This window comes from Thunnus albacares, chromosome 2, assembly GCF_914725855.1.
Source record: "Thunnus albacares chromosome 2, fThuAlb1.1, whole genome shotgun sequence".
In the NCBI taxonomy this organism is placed as follows: domain Eukaryota; kingdom Metazoa; phylum Chordata; class Actinopteri; order Scombriformes; family Scombridae; genus Thunnus; species Thunnus albacares.
Genome location: NC_058107.1, coordinates 13,321,230 through 13,346,172, shown reverse-complemented (window position 1 = coordinate 13,346,172; position 24,943 = coordinate 13,321,230). Strand labels below are relative to the sequence as shown.

General features: G+C 40.8%; 1 protein-coding gene across 1 annotated transcript in view; it reads left to right on the top strand.

Moving 5' to 3' along the window:
* si:dkeyp-14d3.1 (transmembrane protein 132C) overlaps window positions 1-24,943 on the top strand; it is a 118,822-nt gene that overhangs the window by 73,149 nt on the left and 20,730 nt on the right. The window contains exon 4 of the mRNA XM_044366481.1: window positions 12,287-12,473. Coding sequence (XP_044222416.1) covers window positions 12,287-12,473 — 187 coding nt within the window. The remainder of the gene's footprint in view (window positions 1-12,286; window positions 12,474-24,943) is intronic.

Genomic DNA, 24,943 nt, shown 5'->3' with positions numbered 1-24,943 from the left:
GTGTGTATAGTGGATGCAGTATGTCGGGGAGTATGATGTGTGTGTAATTGCTTTGGTAGTAATTTAGCACTGAGCTCATTAAGTAGTGCATGAGAGGGGGCTAAATTCTAGTTAATACCTAAATGCACTCCTGACTGGGAGCCGGGTGTGTACTGGGAGAAGGTGCTGATATAGTGCTTTGAGACTGTAAAATGCTACTCTTGTTTTTTAAAGATGGCTATTCGGGTCCTTGAGTTCAACTCCTAGAGCCCATGATAACTGCTCAGGGGTTTTATGAATCCAAAATGTTAACTAACCTTACTGTTAATTGGCTTGTGACTGTCAATGTGTCCACATGCATAACTGATGTTTGTGCACAGTGGGATTTCAAAGATGTTTACAGATGTGAAAAGCTTCTAAATTTTTGTTTTTTTTTTTAACTTTATTGCTGAGGCAGATTGATTGTGACTCCTGAGATCAGTCAAGTAACTTTCTGAGATTAAGTAAATTGTTTCCCCACAATCTAAAGACTGTAATATAGACTATTATTTATATTCTCAATTTATGTTGTCAAGTCATTCATAATATCGTTTTACGTTCAAGATTAATCCAATAAGTAATGAGAGAATCTGTGATGTAATTACTGTGTTTTCGTAGTAAATGAGCAGTCAAATCCTCACTACATCATTCAAAGTGGATGCAAATTGGCCATTTGTGATTACTAGGCAGCCTTTCAACAGGCTGCTGATGCACTGCACTCTTATTGTTTGATGAGTAGAACATGAAATCGATAATTTTCACAATCACTGATGAATTTGTTGTAACCATTGTAGGAAAGAGAATTTCTTTGAAACTCTCAACACATTTGGAAGCCTTTTGAGATTTCTCTTAATGTGAATCCAGCGTGTGGGTGTCACATACATTTATTATGAGGCTCTGAGATAAAATGGACCTCTTAAGGACAGCTGAGAAGGTAGGAGTTGTACCTCTCACCCTTCTGATCCATGGGACACTGCATTAAGGCAGAGGCACAAGGCAATCATGCCCATGCAGCCTCCGCATCACTTCCTCACGAACACTGTAATTATCACAAACAAAACAGTTCTGTTTACACATATAGTACATTATGGTTGTAAAACACTGGGAGAGAGACTTGTACATTCGTGTTCTCGTGTGTGCATGAGCTTACATGTGAGACTGTGAGGGGTTTGCATTTAGTTTTAAAAGTCTCTGCTGTTGCAATGTAAGGTAAATAGTCTCCCACTTCTTTCATAAGATGCTGGCAAAGATCTCGCTCTCTCTCTCTGCTGTTAAAGCACATTAGACATCTGCTTCCTTATTTACTGTTGACGTGTCTGCAAAACACATGCTGCAATATTGAACTGATCTTTCTGTGACTTTTTCACCCCTTTTGTGTCTCACAGAGCCAGAGTTTAACCTTTCACATCCCACCAGTGAAGGGGGTTAAAACCTAGGTTGCAATAGAGTACCATTGATCTGATAGTCTGGACCCCTTTGGTCAATGACTCTTGTGTGTTCTGCAGGTTCTGTTGCCATGCCAACGGTGGTAGAGCTGAAAGGACCCAGGTTTTGCGGGTCTTAAAGGACTTTTCCGAGGAGGACAGGCGCTTCCAGTGTCACAGCACCTGCAGGTGCAAGGACAGGCCCTGACGGTCACATGATGTCACCCACAGATCAACCAGGGGGAGCTTGTAAAAGGGGGGGGATCACTTTATCTGCACATAAATTTGCATCACTGCCCCAGGGCTCAGTGTCTGCTGCCCCCTAGTGTGTGTGTGTGTGTCTGTGTGTGGATGAGTTATCAGCAGCTTTGCTGGCTGTTCCTAGTGGTTAATGTCTGTTATCCAGGCTTGAGATGAGTGCTTTGATGTGGGGAAAATTGAGTGTAACTGTCGGGACAAGTAGCAATTTATTATATTGCAATTTACTATTTAGATAGCTTTCCTATGAATGAGACAGATATAGAGTGCAACTGACTGGGAAGTGATGTCTGATGCAAAAAGGTCTGAGGTCACCGGTGATGATAACTACCGTCATTAGGGATCCATTACACCATGGAGCCTACTTCAGCTGATGGACTCTAATGATGTTGCGCTGCAGAAAAGCATTTAGTTTTGATTAGACAATTGTTGCTATGGTGCATTTCATTAACTCCAGGATGAGATTTTGTTGTCTGGGAATTGATATGCCACTGTTTGAGCCAGGGCTAACACACCGACTGTGCCCTGTTTCCCTCAAGGCAATCAAGAGCAAGTTAAGAAACAAATGTAATAATGGAATATTCCCCTCTCGACACTCCTCTACCTTTTACATTCCTCCTTTTACCCCCTCAGATAAATTGACTTTTAACTAATTTGACTGTCTGGAGATATAGTGTCTCTACTTTCTTGCCACAGAGTATTTTTGCATGATAAAATGTGTAAAATACTCTCTGTTACTGTGTGTGTAGAAGCTGACTAACCTGTCAACTTAACATTTAAATTATAAAAGTGGTATTACATGCTTGTAGGAAATGACAAAAAACTCCCTGTGTCCAAACCAAAACCATTTTTTTCTTTTTCCATGTACATTTAGTTGTGTGTAACAGTTTGCATGACTTAGGCAGTGAGCCAGAGCAGCCGAGGAGAGAGTGAGAGCAGTGAGTGTGTGTGGGAGTTGAATATTTTAGCTGATGAATGCTGCAGAACACTGTTAAGCTAATCGGAAATTTGATCCCCTTATTGGGTTTGATGCACACAAGCCAGAAGCCCTCGGTTTGTGCCCATGGTTCATTATAATTGTATAATTAATAGTACTCAGCCTTTTTCTCTGTGTGCACGTTAGAAAGAGGGTAAAGAATAAATGATTAAATTAAAGGGAATCTGATGCTTATTAAAAGTGGGTTTTAATTCAGGCACTGTAGGTTATTTGAAATGTACCAGCCTTTATGCACTCCTGAAAAATAAGATAAATGGAAATTACATTTCCAGAGTGTATTTCTTGTCTGTTGGGAAGAGTTTGTTGTAGAACACCTTTTATTAACTATATGTGTCTTACTTAAAGGAGAAGCCTGCTTATTTTCTATATTTTTCTTACCGTCAACAAATCCCATGAAAAGACCAAAACCATTAATGAATTGATCCTAACAACAAGTATTGTCTGTGTAGCCAGAGCCTGATATATCTTATTCCTGTGTGCTGTAGAGCTTCATTGTTGTCCAAAAAACTGTTAAAAACACATCAGTGAGCCACATCATCGCACTTGCTGACATGTACCTTCTTTACACTTCTTACACACTTTGATTGAATCCCACATACGCTGTCTTACTGCCGGAAATACTCACTTGCCCACCAAATCTGTGGCAGAAAATAGTCCCCAACAAATGCTCTGTTTACTCCTGTTTGCTCAAAACTACAGTGCCCAGCTGTTAAATTATTAAAATATATTTTTTTAAAAAGTGACTCAGTAGGAATTAATGGGATTGGGGATTGGGGCTGAGTCTGCATTTTTATAGTATTTGTGGACAAAAAACAACAAAACAAAAAGTATTATATTGCCAGACTAATTATTTTGTGTAGGTAGCAAACAATAATCATCCCCAAAAACACCTGCACAACAAAGCCATTTTTTCTACTGTGTGCTTGTGGTTGGTTATGATTACAAAATATCGATTTGGAAGAAATAATTAAATAATTTCATTAGTGAAGTGGCAGAAACATGCTGGACTTACCTCAAGGTTAACTTCCAGGAGAAAATGCTTTAAAATGAATGTCAAAGCACTTAAATCTAAGTCAACCACTTCACCATAAAAAGACACAAATTCCTCTGTAGAATGTTTCTTTCTGTTTTGTTTTTCTGTTTAACATCAGCGGCTACTGTGCTAACTGTACTTGACATTTTCAGGAAATTATTTTATGGCATGAAATTGCAGAATGTACTTGAGGTGGTTTAGTGTGCCAAAACAGATATGAGTTAAAGGATTTGTGCTTCCTGTAGTCAGTAAAGGAATATGTTTTGTTTCCATCATGCTGCATGCCCAACACAACCTTAAAAACAGAGACCTTCTTTTAACAGCCTGTTTTAGTATCTCTTCTATTTCTGTTCTGCCAGTCTAGAGAGGTGTAAATGAATGTCACTTGACGCACCATAAATCACAGGTATTGGTTTAGTATCTTGGAGGAAATGATAGCAACATGAGGGATGCTCCGGCTCGCTTGATTGTATCAGCAGTGTTTCACTGCAGCCTTCATGTAGGAAACACTTCAACATGTTTGAAATACAGGAATCCTGCACATGGATCCATACACACACACGCACGTGCATGCACACCTATATGCCCAACACAAACCCATACTTTCACAGGCAGTATGGTATTAAAGTTTAATCAAATCTAAAATTGACGTTTTGAATGTCATATCGACAAGTTAATGTTGGTTGCTGGTGGCTCCTGTCTGCAGGAGTTTTGTACAGAAGGATCTTTATAGCTTACATTCTGCATGGAAGGAGGATGGAAACAGCTCTCACAGACTGCAGGGACGTATTGTTGCTGTCAGATAAAAGAGAAAAAAAAAAGATGCTTTAAATTTGGTGTCTTTCTTAATTTCTGTCTTACTTAGAAGGAAGTTTTATGTCGTCACTTTATGACCAAAACACCGTTGAAATCTGTTAGAAACATCGCAGTGTAACTCCAAATTTAGTGATTGTTTTTCCAAATTTGTTGATTTTTCAGCTTTGCACATATCTTTAAAGGTGCAGTGTGTAGAATTTAGTGTTATCTAGTGGAACAGACTTGGCAGAAATGGAATATAATATTCATAAATATGTTTTAATTAGTATTTAATCCAATGAAAATAAGAATTGTGTTTTTGTTACCTTAGAATGAGCCCTTTATATCTACAGAGGGAACAGGTCACCTTCCATGGAGACCACCATGTTGCACCGCCATGTTTCTACAGTGGCCCAGAATGGACAAACCAAACACTGGCTCTAGAGAGGGCCTTTCTTGTTTTTCATGAGTTTCGCGGCTACCACAGGTTCTTCTACATGCCTGCAAGGGGAGGAGGGGGGGAGGGGTGTTCATTGGGTTGCGATATGCAACCTCACCGCTAGATGCCAGTAAATCTTACAGACTGGTCCTTTAAACCATCATGTAAAACAAGTCTCTCTCACTTTTGGATCATTTTAAATTGTATTGTACAAATTCTCTTCTATCCAGCTCCAACCCTCCTGTGGCCACTACATGCACTATATCTCTGCATAACCATGAACCTCCAAAGCCACAGAGGCAGCTACACCGTGCTGACATTTATCACTATTATTCTCATTCCTGTCTTCCCTTTATTTGACAGTGTTTCAGGGGGAGTTTACACCTTTTTTCTCCTCCTGTCACTATCTCTTTCTATTCTGGACAGGCTGAATTGAAAAGGTCCGCTGGGTATCTGGCGTCTGAGGGTGCTTTTCCACCTCCACTCCCACCCACCACCCCCTCAACTCCGCAACCCCCGCTTCCCACCCTTTGGCTTTGCTCCTTCTCATTCCTCCGTTTCCTGTTCTGTACTTTCACAGAAACATACTGTATTTGACTGGAAACTTCTCTTTGGAATATAAAATACTAATCGACTTACCATAAGTGAATTTATGCTTACGTTTTCTCTTGTAGAGATTTGATATTTCAGTACAGCTCTCTACCTCCACACTCATTAGCTTAATAATACATATTAGCGTAATCATAAGTATCCATGGAAAGTCCAGTCCATATGCATTTATCCTTCTCTTTGCTTTTCAAATCAATACCTTATAGTTTTCACTCTTGTCCATGCTGACGTTTTGGCTTTTAAATGTACCCATGACTACAGTACATGGCGGTGCAGAGTGATTTGCTTTGATTGCGAGACGGCTCATCAGAGGGCCCTGAAAATGTGACTTAAGCACTCTGGTCTCTGGTCAGGGCTCCCTCAGCAGAGAGGTTGTGCTTCATGCTGTGACCATTGGGATACTTCCTCAAAAATCAGGCCTAAAAAGAGGTTCTGACCTCTGAGGTGGATGCTTGTTAGAAGTGGCCCAGTGTAATTCGCATCTAATGGGCTCCCCTCAGGCAGCGAAATGAAATTCACCCACAGCTTGGAGAAATTTGAGACGGATTTCACAAGCTATTTCTCCTGATGGCCCAGGCTGTTCTGTATCAAATATCTTATCAATATACAACTTTATTAGCATTGATTCTATCCTATTCATGTGATATTCTATGTTATTGTTGTCACACTTACCAACTATTTATCAGTCTTTCCATCTGTCCATCTTCATGTTTACCTTTCATATTTAATGTAATGGATAAAACAGTGTTGGGTTAGTAATAGTCAGGGCTGTACTTAAAACTGACACCCCTACATCATGTCCCCAGTATTTTCTCAGGAAATAAAGTTTACATTCTACATTTATGTTCCAAACTCTTGACCATTTTAGGCCAAAACCATGCCCTTCATATTTTTCCAGTATTATATTCATGGCATAGTGTGGAAGGCCTTCAAATAGCATTTAGACAATCATGTAGAGAGACAAAAATTTGCAGAACAATTTACTTAATATTTAAAAATGTAGAGAATTTTTTTTGTGGCTTGTCAAAAGTGGGACTCTTGGCCTCAGTATTTCTAAAATCCATGGCTATGGCCATTGTAATAGTGTAGTAGTAGTAACAGTTTTGCTTGCAGTTGTTTTAAAAATAATAGCAGCAGAAGCCTATTTGAAAGTTTTGAAAATATATTCACATACAGCACCACACTTTGGCAAGATGTTATTATTATAAGACCCATATTATCTATCATCTACTATGTTAATAACAATGCTGCATGATAATACAGAAATGTAGTGTCACATTTGCACCATTGATCTCTTGAACACAAAACTAGGGTTGTTTCATTGTAGAAAGTTTTATATAAAATGTTTTTTCAGTTGTTTAAAGAGACCCATTGTTGCACTACTCCATTTTCCAAGAGAGGTTTGTGGTGCATTTATGATTTCTGAAAAGATTTTGTGGAGTTGTAAATACGTAGCGGCCAATATTACTTATACAGTATATAGCAGAACAGGTGACAGTAGTCAAGACTGACTGTTGCATATTGATGTTTGTATTAGATTCAGAAAACCTAATCTGTCATGAATGATTAGGTCCAACGTGTTTGTCAGTGTGTGTGTGCGGGCACAGATTCATGCTTGGATGCGCCGGTGTACAGTATATATGGTGTATGCACATACATGTATGTGTAGCTCTGTGTGTGTGTGTATGTGTGTGTCTTGGCTTCATTGTGCTGACTGGTTTATTGCTGTTCCAGGTGACGGAGCATGAGAACAGCAGAGTTTCAGGGTGCTGTTTTCAAGCACCACTGAAGCCACAAATTTGATTATTTTTTTTCCCTCCACAAGTAGTTTAAAGTTTGCATGAAGCACCCGCCACACATGCACATACTGACACACATACACACACACACACACACCATCGTCTCTGACTGTCGTGGACAGCTTCTCTTCTGGTTCCACCAGCTTGCATTATGCATCTTCATCTGCCATTCTGTTTCCATTCAACATCTCTTGTTATGGTGAATCAGTAGCGTTACGTGCTGCTCTGCTGAGGTTTGTCGTAGCCCTTCGTGGTATGTTCTCCACATCTTACTTTGTGTATCTCATACATAAAACATACTCAGGGGGGAAAAAAAAAGAGCAAGGCTTGAGCTTCAAATGTTTTGCCAGACACGGGACCACATCATTCCATTCTAATTATGACAATAATAGCAGAGGAAGTCTAGAAATACTTGATCTACAAGTTGAGAGATGAAAAAATGGACCTGAAAATGTCACCTTATTTATCCCACAAAGGTTCTCTGTCTGTCTCTCTCTTATTCTCTGGCAAGGCAGTGGACACATGGATCCTATCACATCAGGGGAAGATTAAACAAAGAGTGTCATGATGACACAGTGAGTTTGATAATGGGACAATAGAAGCTCTTTCAATTATAGCTCTTTCTCTAGAGAAATCAGCTAGAAAGGAAACTCTTCCAATAACTCTGTCCAGTGTCTGTTTATTCTTGACATTTAAATCTATTTTTCTTTAACCTTCTTGCAGCCTGAATTCAATAGCTATCTGACATGCTGCAATCAAGGCAAAATGAAGCTGAATCACCTCTAAGAGGAGCTTTTAGATTGTGTAATTAGTGAGGACAGAAGTTGAACATTAGAAGTTTGGACTCGTTGGCAGCACATTTTGAAAGGACATGGAAAACAAAGTGTTGTGTAAACCTGAAAGCCACAGAACCGAGCTCAAAACAAGCACTTTAAAGATGTCACTTTGGGCTTTAGGAATTTGTGATGTTTTTCTGTATTTTAACAATTAAATCGAGAAAATAATCAGACGATTATTTTGAATGCTTAAAGGGGCATTCCGGAGATTTAGTGTTGCTCTTCCGTAAAGCTGGAGAGAGACAGAATGGTGACTATTATGGGTCAGGCTCCAGAAACACTGGATCCTACGTTTCCCATAATGCAACTCAAATTTGTCTTCCATTAATGCCATATGGGAAGGATTGTAGAAATGGGAAAGATTCCTGTGTTGACTTGTGAGCTTTCACCCCATCAGACAACTCAAGATGGTTGTATGATTACAGAGTTGGTCATGTAAGAGTTAAAAACACTGTACAGTGGACTTTAGTTGACATATGACATTCATGTTTGTTCAGTTTTCAGGCACTATTCAGGCGATTTGCCAAGTTATATATATCAGTCTGAGCTTCCCAGTCATAATTATGACTTACATGTTGACATGAACGCCATTTAAAAGTCAGAAAATCGTTATTATGACAACTCAGATATGACATGAATGTGGCATGAGACGCCCTCTGTCTCCTAAATGCCTACTTCTCTCAAACTTCATACCTCCAGCTTTTAACAAAGCTTGTCTGTTATACATTTTATATCTCAAGCCCAAACCGTGGTAACCTTGATGACAGCATCACAGTACACCATTTTTTTTTCAGGCTTTGTAGGCTCCTAATAACGAGTAAACTGAACTTCATGTGTAAAATCAATGTAGTGTATATTGGCAGCCTGTATCTATGTACTGTTGAATTTGGTGGGAAATTGTTTTGCAACTTTCTCTTTGTGACATGTAGCAAACAGGGTTTACAGTATAGCAATGTCATAGCACTAACAAATACTATTGTTGTGAGAGGCTGTTGATGTCAATGATCACAGCTCCCTCAGTTATTTGATTGGTTTTACATCGATATTTTGATGTATATAAATGTTACATAGAGCATCTTAAATAAATGCATGATGACACCAAGCTCCAAAACAAAAACAATAAATCCACACTGAGTGCTTTTTACTTATATTTCATTGTGTCACTGCATGTCCTACAGTTCTGTTGGTGTCATCGTGATTAATGGGCATCCTGAATGTGCCTAAACAGCTTCCTCTCAGCCATCTCCGTGCTATTCTCAGTGAATCAGTAGTCGGCCGTCTCTGGCACCACCTTGTCAAGTCTGATTTCCTCTCCAGTCCAGTCCCTAAAGCAGGAGGGCCAGCTGCTTCCAACTTTAAGGCCTGTTATCTGCAGAGCCCTTCTCTATTGCCTTTGGCTGCCCTCCGGTTGTCCGCCTGGCCTCAGATTTAGTCAAACCGCAGCTAGTTTACAGATAATTATCAGGCTGAGGCCAGCTGTGTGGCATACATCCACAGGCCCTTGGTTGCTAATTGAATTAGACCCCATGCTGGAAGTGACAGAGAAATGAACAGTTTCCCCCAGCGAGCCATGTGATTAGCAGACTTGGAGAGGAGAGGTCGGCTCAGGATGGCATACTGGTGTATATGGTTGATGTCTGTGAGTCACATTCACCCTGACAACGATGTTTCTGTCAGGTTTCATTTTATGACGTGTCAATGGGGGTCAAGTACAGCAGACAACCAAAAACGGACTGCTGCCAGGCTCTGTATGTGAGGTAAAAAGCCCAAAATGTTCCCTCTTTTTTGCCAAACTAGCTAGATATACAACCATCAACAGCTTTGTGTTTTAAGAGTCATCATAAAAAATGCTGTAAATAAACCATTTTCACCGTGCACATTGAATTTATTATAGTCACAGATTTGTGCATGGAAAATCTTAACAAATTTCTTACTTAAATCATGGAGAAAATGGAGAAAAAGACATTCTCTTTACTGCCACGGTTTCCATTCATTCCCTTGCAAGAGTGTCATCCATCTACGTCTTTGTATGTTTTCAGTCTTCTCCTTGATCTCAGCTTTGCATTACCACCAGATTTTATTTCTTTGCCTCCTTTCACTCTGCCTCATTTTTATATTGCTGTCATCCAACACAGGTCTTCTTTTGAAATTGGACATTTCTGTCACAAAAATGCTAAATTATCAGCATGTCCGGATTTTAAAATGAATTAGTAAGCCTTTTGTGACCCTATACTGTACATTCTCATAACCTCAATATTTTGTTGGCACTTTTATTGTTGGAAGAAATATGAAAACCTCATAAAAATCACAGCATTCACAGCTGCTATTAAAGTCTTCCAACTGCAAGGAGGGAAATAATTGACATCTTTGAAGAAAGAAAAAAAAACTAATAACAGTCAACTTTTATGCCTTTTCTGGAGGCCCTTTAACTTTCTGAAGGTTTGAGTTGAGCTCCTGTACTTGTGTACTTAGAGTATAATCAAACCTTTCTGCTGTATTGTCACTTTCATTCTTCTGCCTGTCTGTCTCGCTGCCTTTAGTGTTTGCCAGAGCAACCTTTCTGTGGTAAAAGTCTGCCTGCGCTGTAGAAAGTAGGCCACTTGGGCTGATGGCTGACACGGGTCCTGCGTGACACACAGTGATTGTGGAGCGCTCAAAGGTTTATTTCTGGACATTCAGTGCATCATCTGTTAACTTTGTTTGCTTGATGAACCTCCTGGCTTTTACTGGTCTGCGAGCAGAGATTAGCATCTGTCTCATTCGCAGTATTGTGGAGCAGTTATGTAAGTCTGCGATGTCGCACTATGCCTTCAACGCCTCGGTACTCCGATCGGTATGCTGTTATGATGTAACAGCAATGTGACACAAGTTATTTGGTTGTCATCTTAATTATTTATACACACCTCTGTTGGATGTGAAAATTGGGTTGTTGTGCTCTGCTGCGCAACAAATCTTTCATTCTCTCAGAATAAACCTGAATAATATGAGAATAATGTGAAAATAGTGTCAGACCTATGTGAATATGAGAGAACACAACATTTTCTATTATTTATCATTTTCCTGTTTTTAGTCCCCTATTCATTATTTAGGATGTCACACAGTACACTTGCTCCGTTGTCTTTCCCAGACTTACAGTTACCATGTATGTATTATCTCTCTTCATGGCAATGTTTTGCTTGCTTGACATTGCTTTAAAAGTACTTTTTTTTTTCCTTCTGTGTGCTTTACAGTATTTTCCACATGTTACATGGACAGGCGCCCTCTTATCCCAACAAGTACCATGTGGATTTATTCAGAGTTCATCTCTCTTCCTCTCTCCACCTCACCACGCTCAAATTACAGGATGCTGTTTTGTGCCGGTGTGCCACAGAGACCATGCATGAAATTTATTGGCCTCGAGTCCCTACATTTGACACGCAAGACGTGGCTAACAGATCTTGTGCCATTTCCCAACTCCTCTGGCTGCTGTGTAAAGCTGACCTTTCCTGCCTCCAGGCTATATTTAAACCCTGAGCACCAGAGACTTATGGCGCCATGGGAAATTTTATTATCAACGCTCTCCATTCGTCTGACTTAATTCAGGCCTGCCGTAGATCGTGCCGAAGCATGCTGTATATTTACACTCTACTATGGCAAACAAGGGCAGCAGTGACAAGCCCAACCATCAACACCTTAGCGGGGGGTGACGACTGGTGAAGCATCCCTTTGAACTGCTCTGAGGAGCAGCCACAAGATTATAGGTTCTATTTACAGTGCACATCACCTGCGGTAAAGTGTGAGAGGAATAAAGAAAAGGGGGATGATATTCACCATGAAGCAGAGGATTGACCAGAGAGTCAAACACAAAGGGACTTGACATTTTGGAGAATCTCAGTTGGTAAAATGTCATAGATTTCAGCCACAGACACATTCATCAGCCTTTACCGTTTGTAGTCATTAGAGCAGACAGTAGGTTGAATGAGCTCAGGTTAGCACTCACAGCCACACACACACTTTTCCAACCTCTCACACACACGCTTGCCCAGCCATCTGCTTAACCATTAACTGACACACTCTTTTTTTTTCTGTACTCTGGCAGGTCTGAGATGGGAGTTCAGAGGGTGCTCCAGGTGGATCTGAAAATGGAAAGCTTCCCAGAGCCACTGGGCAGCCGCTGGATGGCCTGGCAGGTGGAATACCCGGAGAGTCGTGCCGCCACACAAGAGGCTGAGACGGAGATCCGACTGGCGCAAGAGGACCTAGTGGGCATCGTGCCCCTGGCTATGGTGAGTGATGCCACGTCCAGCTCGGTGAAACACCCAAATATATACGGTTGCACACTCTTTGTTTTGAATGTGAATTAGCGTTTCCTGATAACGTGGGGCACCATAATTTCTTAATTTTACATTTTAAATCATTGAATCAGCATTAGCATATGTTTTCGTTCACCACATGAATGAATGAAATATTATTTTGCATTGGAAATAATCGAGAACTGCTGCACTTTTAATCATGACTGGTGACAGCCTGAAGGAGGAAAATAAATGTATTCATGCTCTAGTCACATGTTTTGTACAGCTTTATAGTGACGTATTTAGTAAAAAAAAAAAAATCAAGAAACATGGGAATAGCAAGCATTATATTCACTCTTACATCTTTGGAGTAAACGTTGCTGAGTTCCCTGACATTGAAGTACTTCAAATAATAGATTTTTACTGACATGGCCACAAACAGTTGCTGCTTAGATAGAGAAGGCAGAGCTGTAACGCTGGTCTGTGTGCACTGAGTGTGTTTAGGATCAGGGCAGGAAGAGAGCATCTGTAGCTCCCAGCAGGCCTCAGATAGGGTCTGGAGGCTGGCTCTGGCCTGAAGGTAAGCCTGGAGCTATGTGTCTCCCTCAGCGAGGCACAGGTATTTGGTTGTGTAGATTAACCAAAGCTCCCCTATAGAACTTCACATAGAGAGCCTTTCACACATCTCTTGCAGCTTTGTTCAGCGACCCTTAGAGCACCGCTTCTGATTTAGATAAACAACATTCAGGTGAAAAATGAGCGGCATCAATTGTGTCGACTAAAGAGAAAAACATGCCGCCACATCAGCGCTGATTACTAAAACAAAGATTGCGTTCATTTCTATTTCGGTGCTTCTGATCTGCATGATACAGACCTGACTGTTGTGTCAGTGTTATTCTCTAAGTATTGCCTGTAGCTGTGTGGATGATAGATGCCTGTGGGTGGCTGTTTCTGGATTCAGAGGAATGCGGCGCATCCTCACCCACTGATCCATTCTCAGGATAATTGAAGCTATGTGTTTAATGCTGCAGTATTGTTCGAGTTCCTTCTCTCACATCCTTTTCATGTCACTGATGTATCAACAGCTGGCTTGCTGTGCTCTAGGAAAATATAGTTTGCTCCCACACCTTCCTCTGACAAAAACAGCAAAGATGATTTGCATGATTATCTCGCAAAGACTCTGCTTGAGGTCGTAAAGAGAATCAACCAAGGAATTTGCTATTTCCTGCTCAATGACAAAAAAATAGAAATGGGCTACAATAATCTTTATTTGACTGATTTTATTGTATTTCGCTGTTGTGTAAGACCGTATCAGACGCACTGCCTCCACCATTGTTTTTGTAAAATGTGATTGAGTGCACAGCCCCTCCAAAATCTCAAACACGCAGTCATCAATCAATCCTAACTGTCTGCTTTCTCACTCTGATTACTTTGCTAATTTTACATAGAAGAGGTATTTTATGGCCCACTATAAATCATGTAACTTCTTTTTTTCAAAGTGGAGAAAATCCATCTCAATTAACCTGATATTACAATTATTTGCTAAACTTGGCTAAGTCAATTAGGGACAGGATAATTTAGGCAGCAGCCTCACAGGAGATAAAGATGAATAGTGTTTTATGTGTACTGTAACAGATGATATACTTGTACATGTGTGTGCACATGTACAGAAAGGCGTCCTTTCTTACCTTGATTTGCTATTCAGTACAGAGGGCCCGTCAGTGAGTCAGTGAAGCAGGCTCCATCATGTTAGAGAGAGCGTGTATTGAAAAGGATCAGCTTAGACCTTTGATGCGAACATTTCAGACATTTTCATCATCGGAAATTCATTGAAAAGACGTTGATTGGGACGATTTTATCTCATTTTGTTTTGCCCCACCATGCGGCTGCACACATTCTCTTCTCATTTTTCAATCCTATTTTGCTCCAAGTGCTTCTCCCCGCACAGACAGCTTGCCAATGTGCACAGCATCTCCAGCCACCCCACGGTACTTAACACAGAACACAAATACTTATACATGCAGACACATTCAGAACTCATTAACTCTGTCCGTCTCCCTCTGTCCCCTTTTCTCTCCACTGGCATGCACACACACACACACACACACACACACACACACACACACATACACGCACACAAGCACATAAGGCTTTTGCAATCTGCATGCACCAATATGAGAGAAGCACACAAGCGAGAAAGAGGAAGGCTGAATTAGATTACTTGGGATCACTGTGGCATGAAAAGCCCACCGATAAGTTCCTCCCCCTCCCCCTGCTACACTCCTTGCTGATAGAAAAGAGGAAGTAAGGTAATGTAAGAGCAGTGTCGTCAACCCCCCCCACCTCCCCTTCCCACATTACACATACACACACAAACATGCACACCGACACATTACCCATCTCCACCTTCACTCCACCAAATGGAGAACAATCTCAGTGATTCCAATAGAAAACAGGTCTCTGCACACAGAACTGAAGATGTAGTGATGGAGATGTAGCAGAGGCTTGGTATATGAAATCAGGGTGGAAGGAATAAATGATGAATATATGATGAATCAGATGCCCAGTAATGATGAGGTGCATTGATGGTAGGATGTAGTGACTGGAGGGTGGTAACTTTATCCAAGTGCAATCGTTCAGCATGGGAATATCATAAGGGAACCACATGGAGTCAGGCCTAATAGCTCCAAGTTGTCTGTCCACACCAGTGCACATCCAACATCATGTTTTTATCATTACATGCAGACTGTTGGCTGAAATCATCTTGTAGTTTTATCCAGATGTACTTTAAGACAAAGAATAGCATGAATGACAAAATTACATTTTTCCACCAGGTTCAGATTTGGTCTTGGATACAAGCTAGAAGGCAGCCCTCTACAGATTGTCACACAGTTGGTGAGCAAATCATCTCAACTGTGTCTGTCGTTTTTGTCAAACTTTAAACATTGTTTAGACATCGAGCAGAAACAGAGCAACCTTCACATCCCATCAGAGTCTTCTCTTTCACCACTGGTTGAAGTCAAGTCTGATATTCAGTTGTGATTTAGCCTCTTGTTTCATCCCCTGACTCCTGAAAAAAGATCTGGGTCTCTGAAAGCCAAAATAATGAGCTGAACATGACTGAAAGTTGGCCAAAACTGCAGATTGGGGTGTTGATCCTCAGTGAGACCAGCAGTATTAGCGACATTACATCACATGATATTACAGGCAGGCCTTTGATTCAGTGTTTATGTCAAAAAATGTAATCTTTGACAGAAATGTGACTGCATAACTGCCTGTGTAATTAGTCACTATAACCCAACTAAAAGCCATTTTTAATATGATCTATTTGATGTCATTGCCATGGTTATCAAATTATTTTTTGCAACAGTAGAACATTGTTGATGCTGACAGTTAATCAAGGTTACAGATGAATGAAAGGGAAAGTAAAGAGCTTAGAAGAGAATAGGAGACGCAGGGGGTGTTTTCAGAGATAGTGGAGAGGGAGAAACAACAAATTCTCCAATCTTTTTTAATCAAGTTGAGAGGGTAGACTTCACAGAGCATGCTGAAGGCATCTGTTGACACAACAGTTCTGGGGGTTTTTTTGCTCTAGAAGGTCCTTTCATCTTTAATTAGCACTAATTAGCCTAATAAGCTGTATTTTGTCATAACGGAAAAGCCGCTTTAATTGTGTTTTGACCAGAAATCTCATAAACTGAATGAGAATCAATAACTGACCATGTCTCAAAAGGTTGTAATGTAATAAAGCTAATGACTATTAGTAATGGGAAACTTATTTTGGGTTTGATCACATTTATGGCCTATTACTTCAATGGCTCCTCAGACCCGTTTTCCTGCCCATTTATGGAGCGTTCTAAATTACTGCGCCCTTGCTGAAATTGATTATTATAAAAAGGTTTTTTTTTTTATTGCATTTCCCCAGCCAAGTGATGGGCTCTGCCATGGGTGACACCTCTGGGAAAGCAGCGACATGGTTTTGAAAGATGAGCTCTCTTTTTTCCGTTTCCCTTTGAAGAGGGCTCCTCCTGCGTGTTGTCACAGACCTACCTGCATTGGGAGGGCTCAGAGCGCCGCTCACCACTTTGTCACCAATTTCACACCGTGAAGCAGGAGTTCTGCAAATGCAGCAATTATTTCAAAAGCAGAAAATGAAAAGAGTACTCAAAAGTTTTAGTCAGTTTAGAGCGAGGAAATGCCTCAGAACTCTTTCTGTCGACTGTAATACTGCTTGCCTGTCCCTGCTTGTCTTCCTTTCACCTGCTTTTTCAGATCTTTTCCTCTTTTTTCTCCACATTTTTTCTCTCCTCTCCTTTTTCTGCTTGCTCCAGACAAACATACATTAATATATTAACAATGTAGATTAATTGCCTCCCTTGTCACCCTCCGCCTCCTTGTGTTGGCATCTTCCATTTCACTTTAAGTGTGAAAGAACTGTGTGTTTTTTTGGGTCATCTTGAGATGGATCTTAAAGGCAGTAATTGGATGTCTGAGCAGATTCCTCTGCACAGTAGGAGGCTGGTCCATTATCTTTTACCATCGTGAAGTAATACGCTCCTGTCCAGGCTGCCCTCATCATCATTACCCATGCTGTGGAAGCCTGGTGATGGAGAGGGAGCAGGAGGACAGGACATACATCATATCTGGACCCATCCGTCTTCCTGTTCCAGCCAAGACACCAAACTGTGCTCACTCACACAAGCATTCGCGGGCATAGAGATGAGGAGAAATGAAAGCAGCCGTTTGTATTCACGGACCGCTCCAATGTATCGTTAAACAATATATCATCACCCCGGCCTTCTCTGGCCACTTCTGCTCTCACATGATAAAGTCATCTATCAACATCCTCCAATGAATGTTTCATTTTACTCCTTTCGATTCCATTCCCTCTGTTGCAATGCACATCTTCTCTGCCAGGCAAGTGAAATCTGCAGAACCATTCATCAAACGCATAGTTAGACATACAGACAGAAGCACTTATATGCCAGCTAATCCTGCAGCAGAAATGCAGCATGTGCGCAGCTAATATCATGCAAGCTGTTTATCAGAAAAGCTTGGACTGTATGCCTTGCTTGAAAATACCTGATCTCAGTCATCTTATTAACCTCGATCAGCCACTAGTGTTGAGTCTCTTTTGCGTGCACCTGCTGTTTTAGTGGATTGAGATAAAACATTGCTTTTTTTTCATATTGCGTGAGTTGTACAATTTACAATAAGGGGCTGATGAATGGACCCCTAGCAAACAATCCATTAGCATCTACTACAGCTTAGAGATGATGATGAAGTGGAAGCACTAATTGAGGCTGCTACAGTATGCACATGTGTCATACTACATGTAATGCTAATAAGGACAATATATGATGACAAATGGTTGTTCCTTAACTCCTCTCTCATCATAGGATGGTCAAGGTATTTGGAAGGACTGACTCTCGTTTCCACTGTGAGGAAGTGAGGGGGTGAAGTACATGAGACTACTGCACACTGAGTTACTTTCAAAAAGATATACTTTAATGGCAAATTCTTTCAATGTCACTCATATACTCTGACATCCTTTTGTAATCGAAAAGGTAAAAGTGAGTGGGATGGGTTTGTTACCTTTTAAAACACACTCACACAACCTCTCTTTGTGTTTGTGGCATTTGATTAGAGCCTTGGATGAATACAATCTGCTGCTGCAGAACCTATTTTTGCAAAACCTGCTCATTACAGTGGCATCAGAAAATTATCAGTTACCTTCAAGAAAGCTAACCTTTCTGCATTGCTTTTGAAAGCTCCTCCAGCAGTGAGGTCAAATTACTTGTTCGCTGTGCCGTCTCAATTCTCTATAGATGACCTGCAATGCATTGCATGATTCATGCATAAAACACTGTGTTTGTGTAAAATTCTATTTTGCTATGTCTACAGAAAATGGTTAAGACCTGTGCCCTGTGGAACCACTTATATTCTAGTTTCTCTAATTGTCATGGTAACCCTCTCTGTTCTTCTTACCCTGTCAGTTACGATGAAAAAAAGTTTGAACAGCAAGGCAAAAAGCAGGGATGAAGTCAAGGGCAGGATCCAGACTGACAGATCAATCTCAGAGTGACAGGGTCTGCACATGCCCATATCTCACATCTGCCCATAATTGTTAACATCCCACTTCACATTCTGGCCCAGTTCTATTCATTCTGCCTTTAATCCTGGCCCACTGAGGTTTGAGAGGAATGTCTGTATTTTTTTAGCGGTAATGGACTCTACAGTAGAGATGACCTTTATGCCTGCTGAGAGAGGTCTGTGTCCAGAGGGCAGCTAAGCCAAGCTAAGCTGGCAGTATGGATCTCGATCAGAGCCGGGTGAAGAAATCAGACAAAGATCAGGAGGTCATCCCCCACAGGCACGGTTGGCTGTTGGTGAAGAACTCTTCATCGATCGGCTGAATGAGATAGATATTGGACTGAAATTGAGCAGACTGGCACAGGCAGGGTTGTTTCCCTGCTTTCTGGCCTCCAGGCCCCAGCTCAATGGGCAAACAGCAGGGGCACCAGAAAAGCATTGCTTTACCAGAGCCAGCATCAGTCAAAACTCCCAGCAGCTCCCTCCACTGAGCCCCCGCAGCTCTCTCACTCATCAGGTGAACAGAGAGCTGGGTGTGTCCCTGGTGCCTGACCTTGATTCTTCCAGAGCTGTTTCTGACTGTCGTTGAAATTCACCAGGGACTCCCGCTCCTCCCTCCTGACCCATTGATCTAGATGTATTACAGGTATGGTAATACCATGAGAATTGCAGGGGATTTGTCCTATAAACTTAAAATATAGTACTTCCATGTACAGCCATGTTTTATTCATGAGCTCATTTTCACAGCATGAGGTGCAATTCATGGCCACTTGGCTTCAGAGGGTGGCTTCGTCCCTCCAGCACTAACCCTCAATAATTTACTTTATTTTAAAAGTAGACACTAATACTCATTCTGTTAATGTACTTTTATAGCACTTTTATATCGCAAGACAGACATGTTTGCAAGAAATTTCCTGAAGATGAATGGATGCAGCACAGGCTACTATAACTGCATTTGATAAACCTACACTATCTCTGTCACACATACAGTAAGACCCCTTAAATACCCTTAACATGGTAGATTATTTTGTCTACAAGCCATGTACTGCAGATTAAGGAATCAGGCACAATTCATAATGTAATTAAAATTTGTGCGGGGATTTGTTCCGTCAGCAGCGTGTCACTTTGACACTTCACTGCAGTCAAAGTTTCCCCATAAATCATTTGCACTCATAAATTATTTACAGATGGGAGCACTTTAGTGTGACTAAAACATCAATACCATCCATGAACTGTTGTGTGACTCCTCTTCTATATCTGACCACTCACCCAAGAAGCTCTGATGGGAAAGAGTGAGTTCGTGATACGTCATTGGTTGCCCTTATTTCGAAGTTTATGAGGGCAACAATACAACATAAATCATCCCACCACATGAGTCCATTAAGCCTGGGAGTTTCTGTTCAGCATTTTCTCCTCCAGGTAGTGTGAGAAGTTTCAGGAAAGCAAACTGTTTTGTCTGGTGATGGTCTTTTTCTTACCATGTTGCTCTCACACTATAACACTGGCTCGGTCATTTAAAATCAAGTTAAAGTCAGATATCCAGAGGGAAGATGCTTTATTCTTTTATTTCAGTCAGAGACACTTGTGTCAAGGAATGGACCATTCATAGCAAATGGCTTTAAAGTTAGATTTGAATTGGAATTGGCTCTGCTCTTTGAGAGATCTCCCAAAGAATTTGAGCAGCAGTGAGGATTGTGCTGGAGGAACTAATCTCCTTTTAACCAAAAAAAAAAAAACATGTCCTGAATCTTAAATCAACAATGTCACAAATATAGCACATAAGGAGGTGGTGAGCAGCATGCAAGGAGTGTTATGTTATATAAGACCACACTATACACCTGCATAAATATGATTGGACATTACTAGTCAGCTGGTAGCCAAGCATTTGATGAAGGAGCCAGTGATTGTGAAGCATTAAAGAAGCAGCTGATGCCAATTAGCTAATGAAGGAACGACTTCAGTGCGCAGAGTTTCGCCAAAAGTTTCACTAGGAATTCTTCCAAAATGTATGCAAATCCCACAAACCTATTCTCTAATTCAAAAAGAAATGCAGTGTGTTTTAGAAGTTACACCTACAAATGTGCTATGGGCCATGATCTACAGGGCTCTGTAACAGCAGCCAGCCTAACAATTAAGCTCATTCACATATTGCCACTTTTGTGTGCTTGAATTCTACTCTGTACTTTGGCAGGAAATAAAGTGCCCTTTCTATAATATCTCATAATTATTGACTTGTGGCACCTAGTAAAGTGGCCCTCGACATGCCTGTTAATTTGGTCCTGTCCATGTGATCCTCAGCATAATCTCTCATTACCTCTTCTTTTCAAGTGACACTTTGTGGAGTGAATCCACTATAAAGACAGCCATTGAGTCAATCTTCTCCCTACCAGTCATGGTCAACAGTAATGAGCAGATCAGATCTCTGACCGGCGTGTACCTCAGACATCACACAGCTACCGAAAAGCATTTAAAGATGCTTTAGGAGGCAGTGAGGGATGACCGTCCAGTGGACACGGGTCTTTGTGTGCCACGTACCACAGCCACCCTCATCCTGTCAGCCAGGAGGAGACAAGGTAAGGAGAAGAGGAAGACTGGTTGAGGAACTGGTTCATTCTTGGAGGAGCAAGAGTGGGAAGAGAAAAGAAGGGAACAAGAGAGAGACCCTCATTAAAAGGCAGTGTGTTGGCTTCACAACCATCCCACCACTTCAGTGCGCTGTCATGCAGTGATGTATCGCTCTGCATGGTTCTTCCAAGGCCTTTATTCCCACTCTCTTCCATGTTTCTCACTTCTAGCCAATTAAACGCCCACTGGAATAGAGGGGAGGAAGTGCCACATTGAGCATTGCACAATGTGGAGAGAAGAGCTGATGAAAGGACATGTCTCTTTTAGTCCCTTTAATAGCTCCAGGACACTGTCTGATTGGCGTTCAGTGTCTACAGTGTGTAATTCACTATCCCCCTACTCCCATTTCACTTTCTTCACACATAGCTTACTTTAGCACCAAGGGATGAAAATGTTTATCAGAACTATGAATATTTCATTTACTGTAGGTTAGTTGACTATTGGCATGCTTCATGGCCCTTTTTAATGTTTTTGCTCTTGAAATGACATGAAAGATCATAAAGAGGCTCATGTCCAATGACAAGTCATCAATCATGGTAGTAAAAGCAGCAGATTAGGTGTTTTGGCTCACAGGGTTTTTTACTGTCCTGAGAAGTGCTTTCTGGGTTTATCTGCTAGCCTGTTAGCTGTAGGGTGGCCATAACAATGAGAAGTTTACTTAAATAGTTGTGCACACCAGACATATACACTATGTCTACCGACCTCTCTTCTTTCTGCTGTTCCATGAATAATGCAGGCATTAAAATCCTTTGACTACACACTGCACTTGACCTGTTCATTTGTAACCAGGGTGGTTGGGTCAGAATGTGGATGTGTTAGTGCAGGGTAGAAGCAGAGGCTAATCGTAACACCAGGACGGGTAGCTTCACTACTTCTCATGCTGCCTGTGTCACTCAGTCTGACACCATAAATCTCACTTATTTTCAGATCCAACCGAGACACAGGCAGAAATTACGGCCCAGACCACATTACCAGCCACAGCAGCGTGCTGAATGCTAACAGGGAGATCCTTGATAAAGCAGACAGGCAGTTCTCCTACAGATTATTGAACAAAAAGACCTATCTGTGAGACTTGAGGGGGCAGACTAGCTAATAAGTAAAGCACAAACACCAGCATCATATCAACAGTCGAGAATCAAAAGAACTATTGTGCAAAGCATGTTTCATGGATAGAAAATTATTTTATATTTTAATTAGGGTATCTGACAAAAAGGATGTTATTTCATGTAACTCCTCTTATTCATAAGCTAAATATGTGTACAGTCTTATTGAAACTTTGAATATGTCCTCCAGTAATATCATTGAAGGACACAGTATCCATGTGTTGAGTTAGCACAATAAGCTTGACTAAAATACATAAAAAATGATCCATGCTGTTTAAAGCCTCAGCAGTAGTAGGACATAGAATTTATGAGTTTATTTGCAAACATATTTAGTGGAGTGGGAAGTATGAAAAATGATGACACATGGGGAGGCACAGAGAGCTGAGGGACAGCAAGTTGAACCTGATTCACATAAAAGCCTCTATGCTCAATCTTACCTCTGCTTACTACGGATGTCACAGAGAATACCTAATACTGATTGTCTGGAGGTGTACAATATCTTCAGATAACTGCACACTGAGGCATCATCATCGTTCTAAACTAATATTTTTAGATGGTAGGTTAAGACAGTAAATGAATTAGCAATATACTGTATTGTACTAACATTTATACTCATATATAGACCAGTGTGCTTATTAAAATAAATGCACTCTGCATGGTGTGTTATTGTACAATAACCTCACGGTTTGTCACTGCCACATTAATCTTAAGACAATAGGCAACAATTGTAAGCAAATGAGGGCATTGCCAATAGGCTCAGGCTTCATTGTAATTTATACCTTTTGTCATTTTGTCAGATTTGTCAAGAAATGTGTTGCATTATTATTTGAAACAAAAGGAAATGGCTCTGACAGGACACAGAAACATTTACAAGAAATATCTACATCCCTAATTTCCTGTTTAGGCAGTATAATTTCCATTTCACATTAACCTCATCTGAATGTACATATTGGCTGCTATACTACCACTGGCTCTTATCCTTCTGGTTCTTCAAAACAAATGCATATTAAACTGATGTGAAGAGGGTAATATCGGTACGTCCTGCAAGCAATGGAGCTTATTACATCCAAGAAATAGACATTGCTACATGTAGCACATTTCAGTGTTCCAAAATAAAGGGTCAAAGTAGATTTTATTGAAATTCCCCTTTAGGATATCTTGCATCAAATATAAGAAAGCCATACATCTCTGACAATGATAAAAACTCTCATCAGCTAATAGACTTTTTTTCCAGTTCCATAGGCCCATATTTCATTGGGTCTTCATTCAGACTAAGCTAACTGAGAACGCTGCTGATGTGCACCACTGGTCTCCATTTTGTGTTTAATTGCCCTGTCTATGTCTGAGTGTGTGGACCATTGATGCATTACTGTGAGATCCCACTGTGGCTTATTACTGCCAGGCCCTGCTCTCTTGCTCTCAACCTGCTGGGTCATCTCCAGCTGCTGTAATCTAACATTAGCCTCCGCTTTCACCAGGTCTCAACCATTTACCCCATCATGTATTATAGACGACCCTCTGGAAATGGAGGAATCCCAGCAGACACAGAATTAATTTACAGCAATCCTCAATTTTAAGGGGAATTGAATCAAAGTCAGCGGCACAGAGAGAGGGGCATGCATATTTCTGTATAACACAAAATTGTAATGAAAAGCCATTTGAAGATTAAGTGTTTTTTTGTGATTCATTGGTATCTCTTGGCTCAACTAATAATCATTTCACTCCAAAGCTGAATGAACTCAGTAATTGATGCTTACAAACGGCCAGGCTCCTTTCAACCAAACTTAATCCGCCTTTTCTCTTTTTCTGAATGACTCTGATTCACAAGCTCACAAACACTAAGGAGAAGTCTTTAGAAACCGAGTTAACAGAGCAGTGTACAAATCCTGTGTACTTCCCTGGTGACTGTGGAGTGCACATGACTGTGGTGACAGCAAGTAAGACACTGTAGATTGGTCCTGTCTGAGCTTCTCAGTTTTAGCAATATTACTGTAAACGAATGTGACATTTCATTCAACAGGCGTCACTCAGGAGTTAGATTTCTCTGTTAAAAGAAAAATAATAGCTACCTCAGTGGAATAGAACCGAAATGTCTTGAGTGCTGGCACATCCTCAATACAGAGGAGAAAAAATAGAGTGTCTTGGGGTTCTTGCCCCATTGAGATTAAGGAAATCAGTGCAGGGCTTTTGTGTTAGACCATCCCAATAGCAGAATGAAAACAGCTTACAATGAGAGACTTTTGTCATGCTGTACAATTAACTAAAGTCATTTCAGTTCCCCAGTAGGAAAGAGGCTACGTTCACTGTACAGCGCAAGTATTGAGAGGTACACTTTGACCTCAATGGTAGCTATCTAATGTGGTACAGAGTGGTCCATAGCAATCTGTGTAATTGAAGTGCAATTTCTTTCTTTGGGCTGAATAGGCAGAGGAGACAATCCAATGAGCATGGGTGACTTTAGAGAGCAAAAGTTACCTCAAACTTATCTTAATTGGCCCCAATTATCTTCTGTGACAATAGTGGTGTGTGAGTGTGTGTATGTATAATGAAAGGTTAAGATTTATGTTCGGAGTAATGAAGCTATGCCATTGAACTTAAAGAATCAGGGCTGTCTAGACTGTTGAGGTCACTCACTAAGTGTAC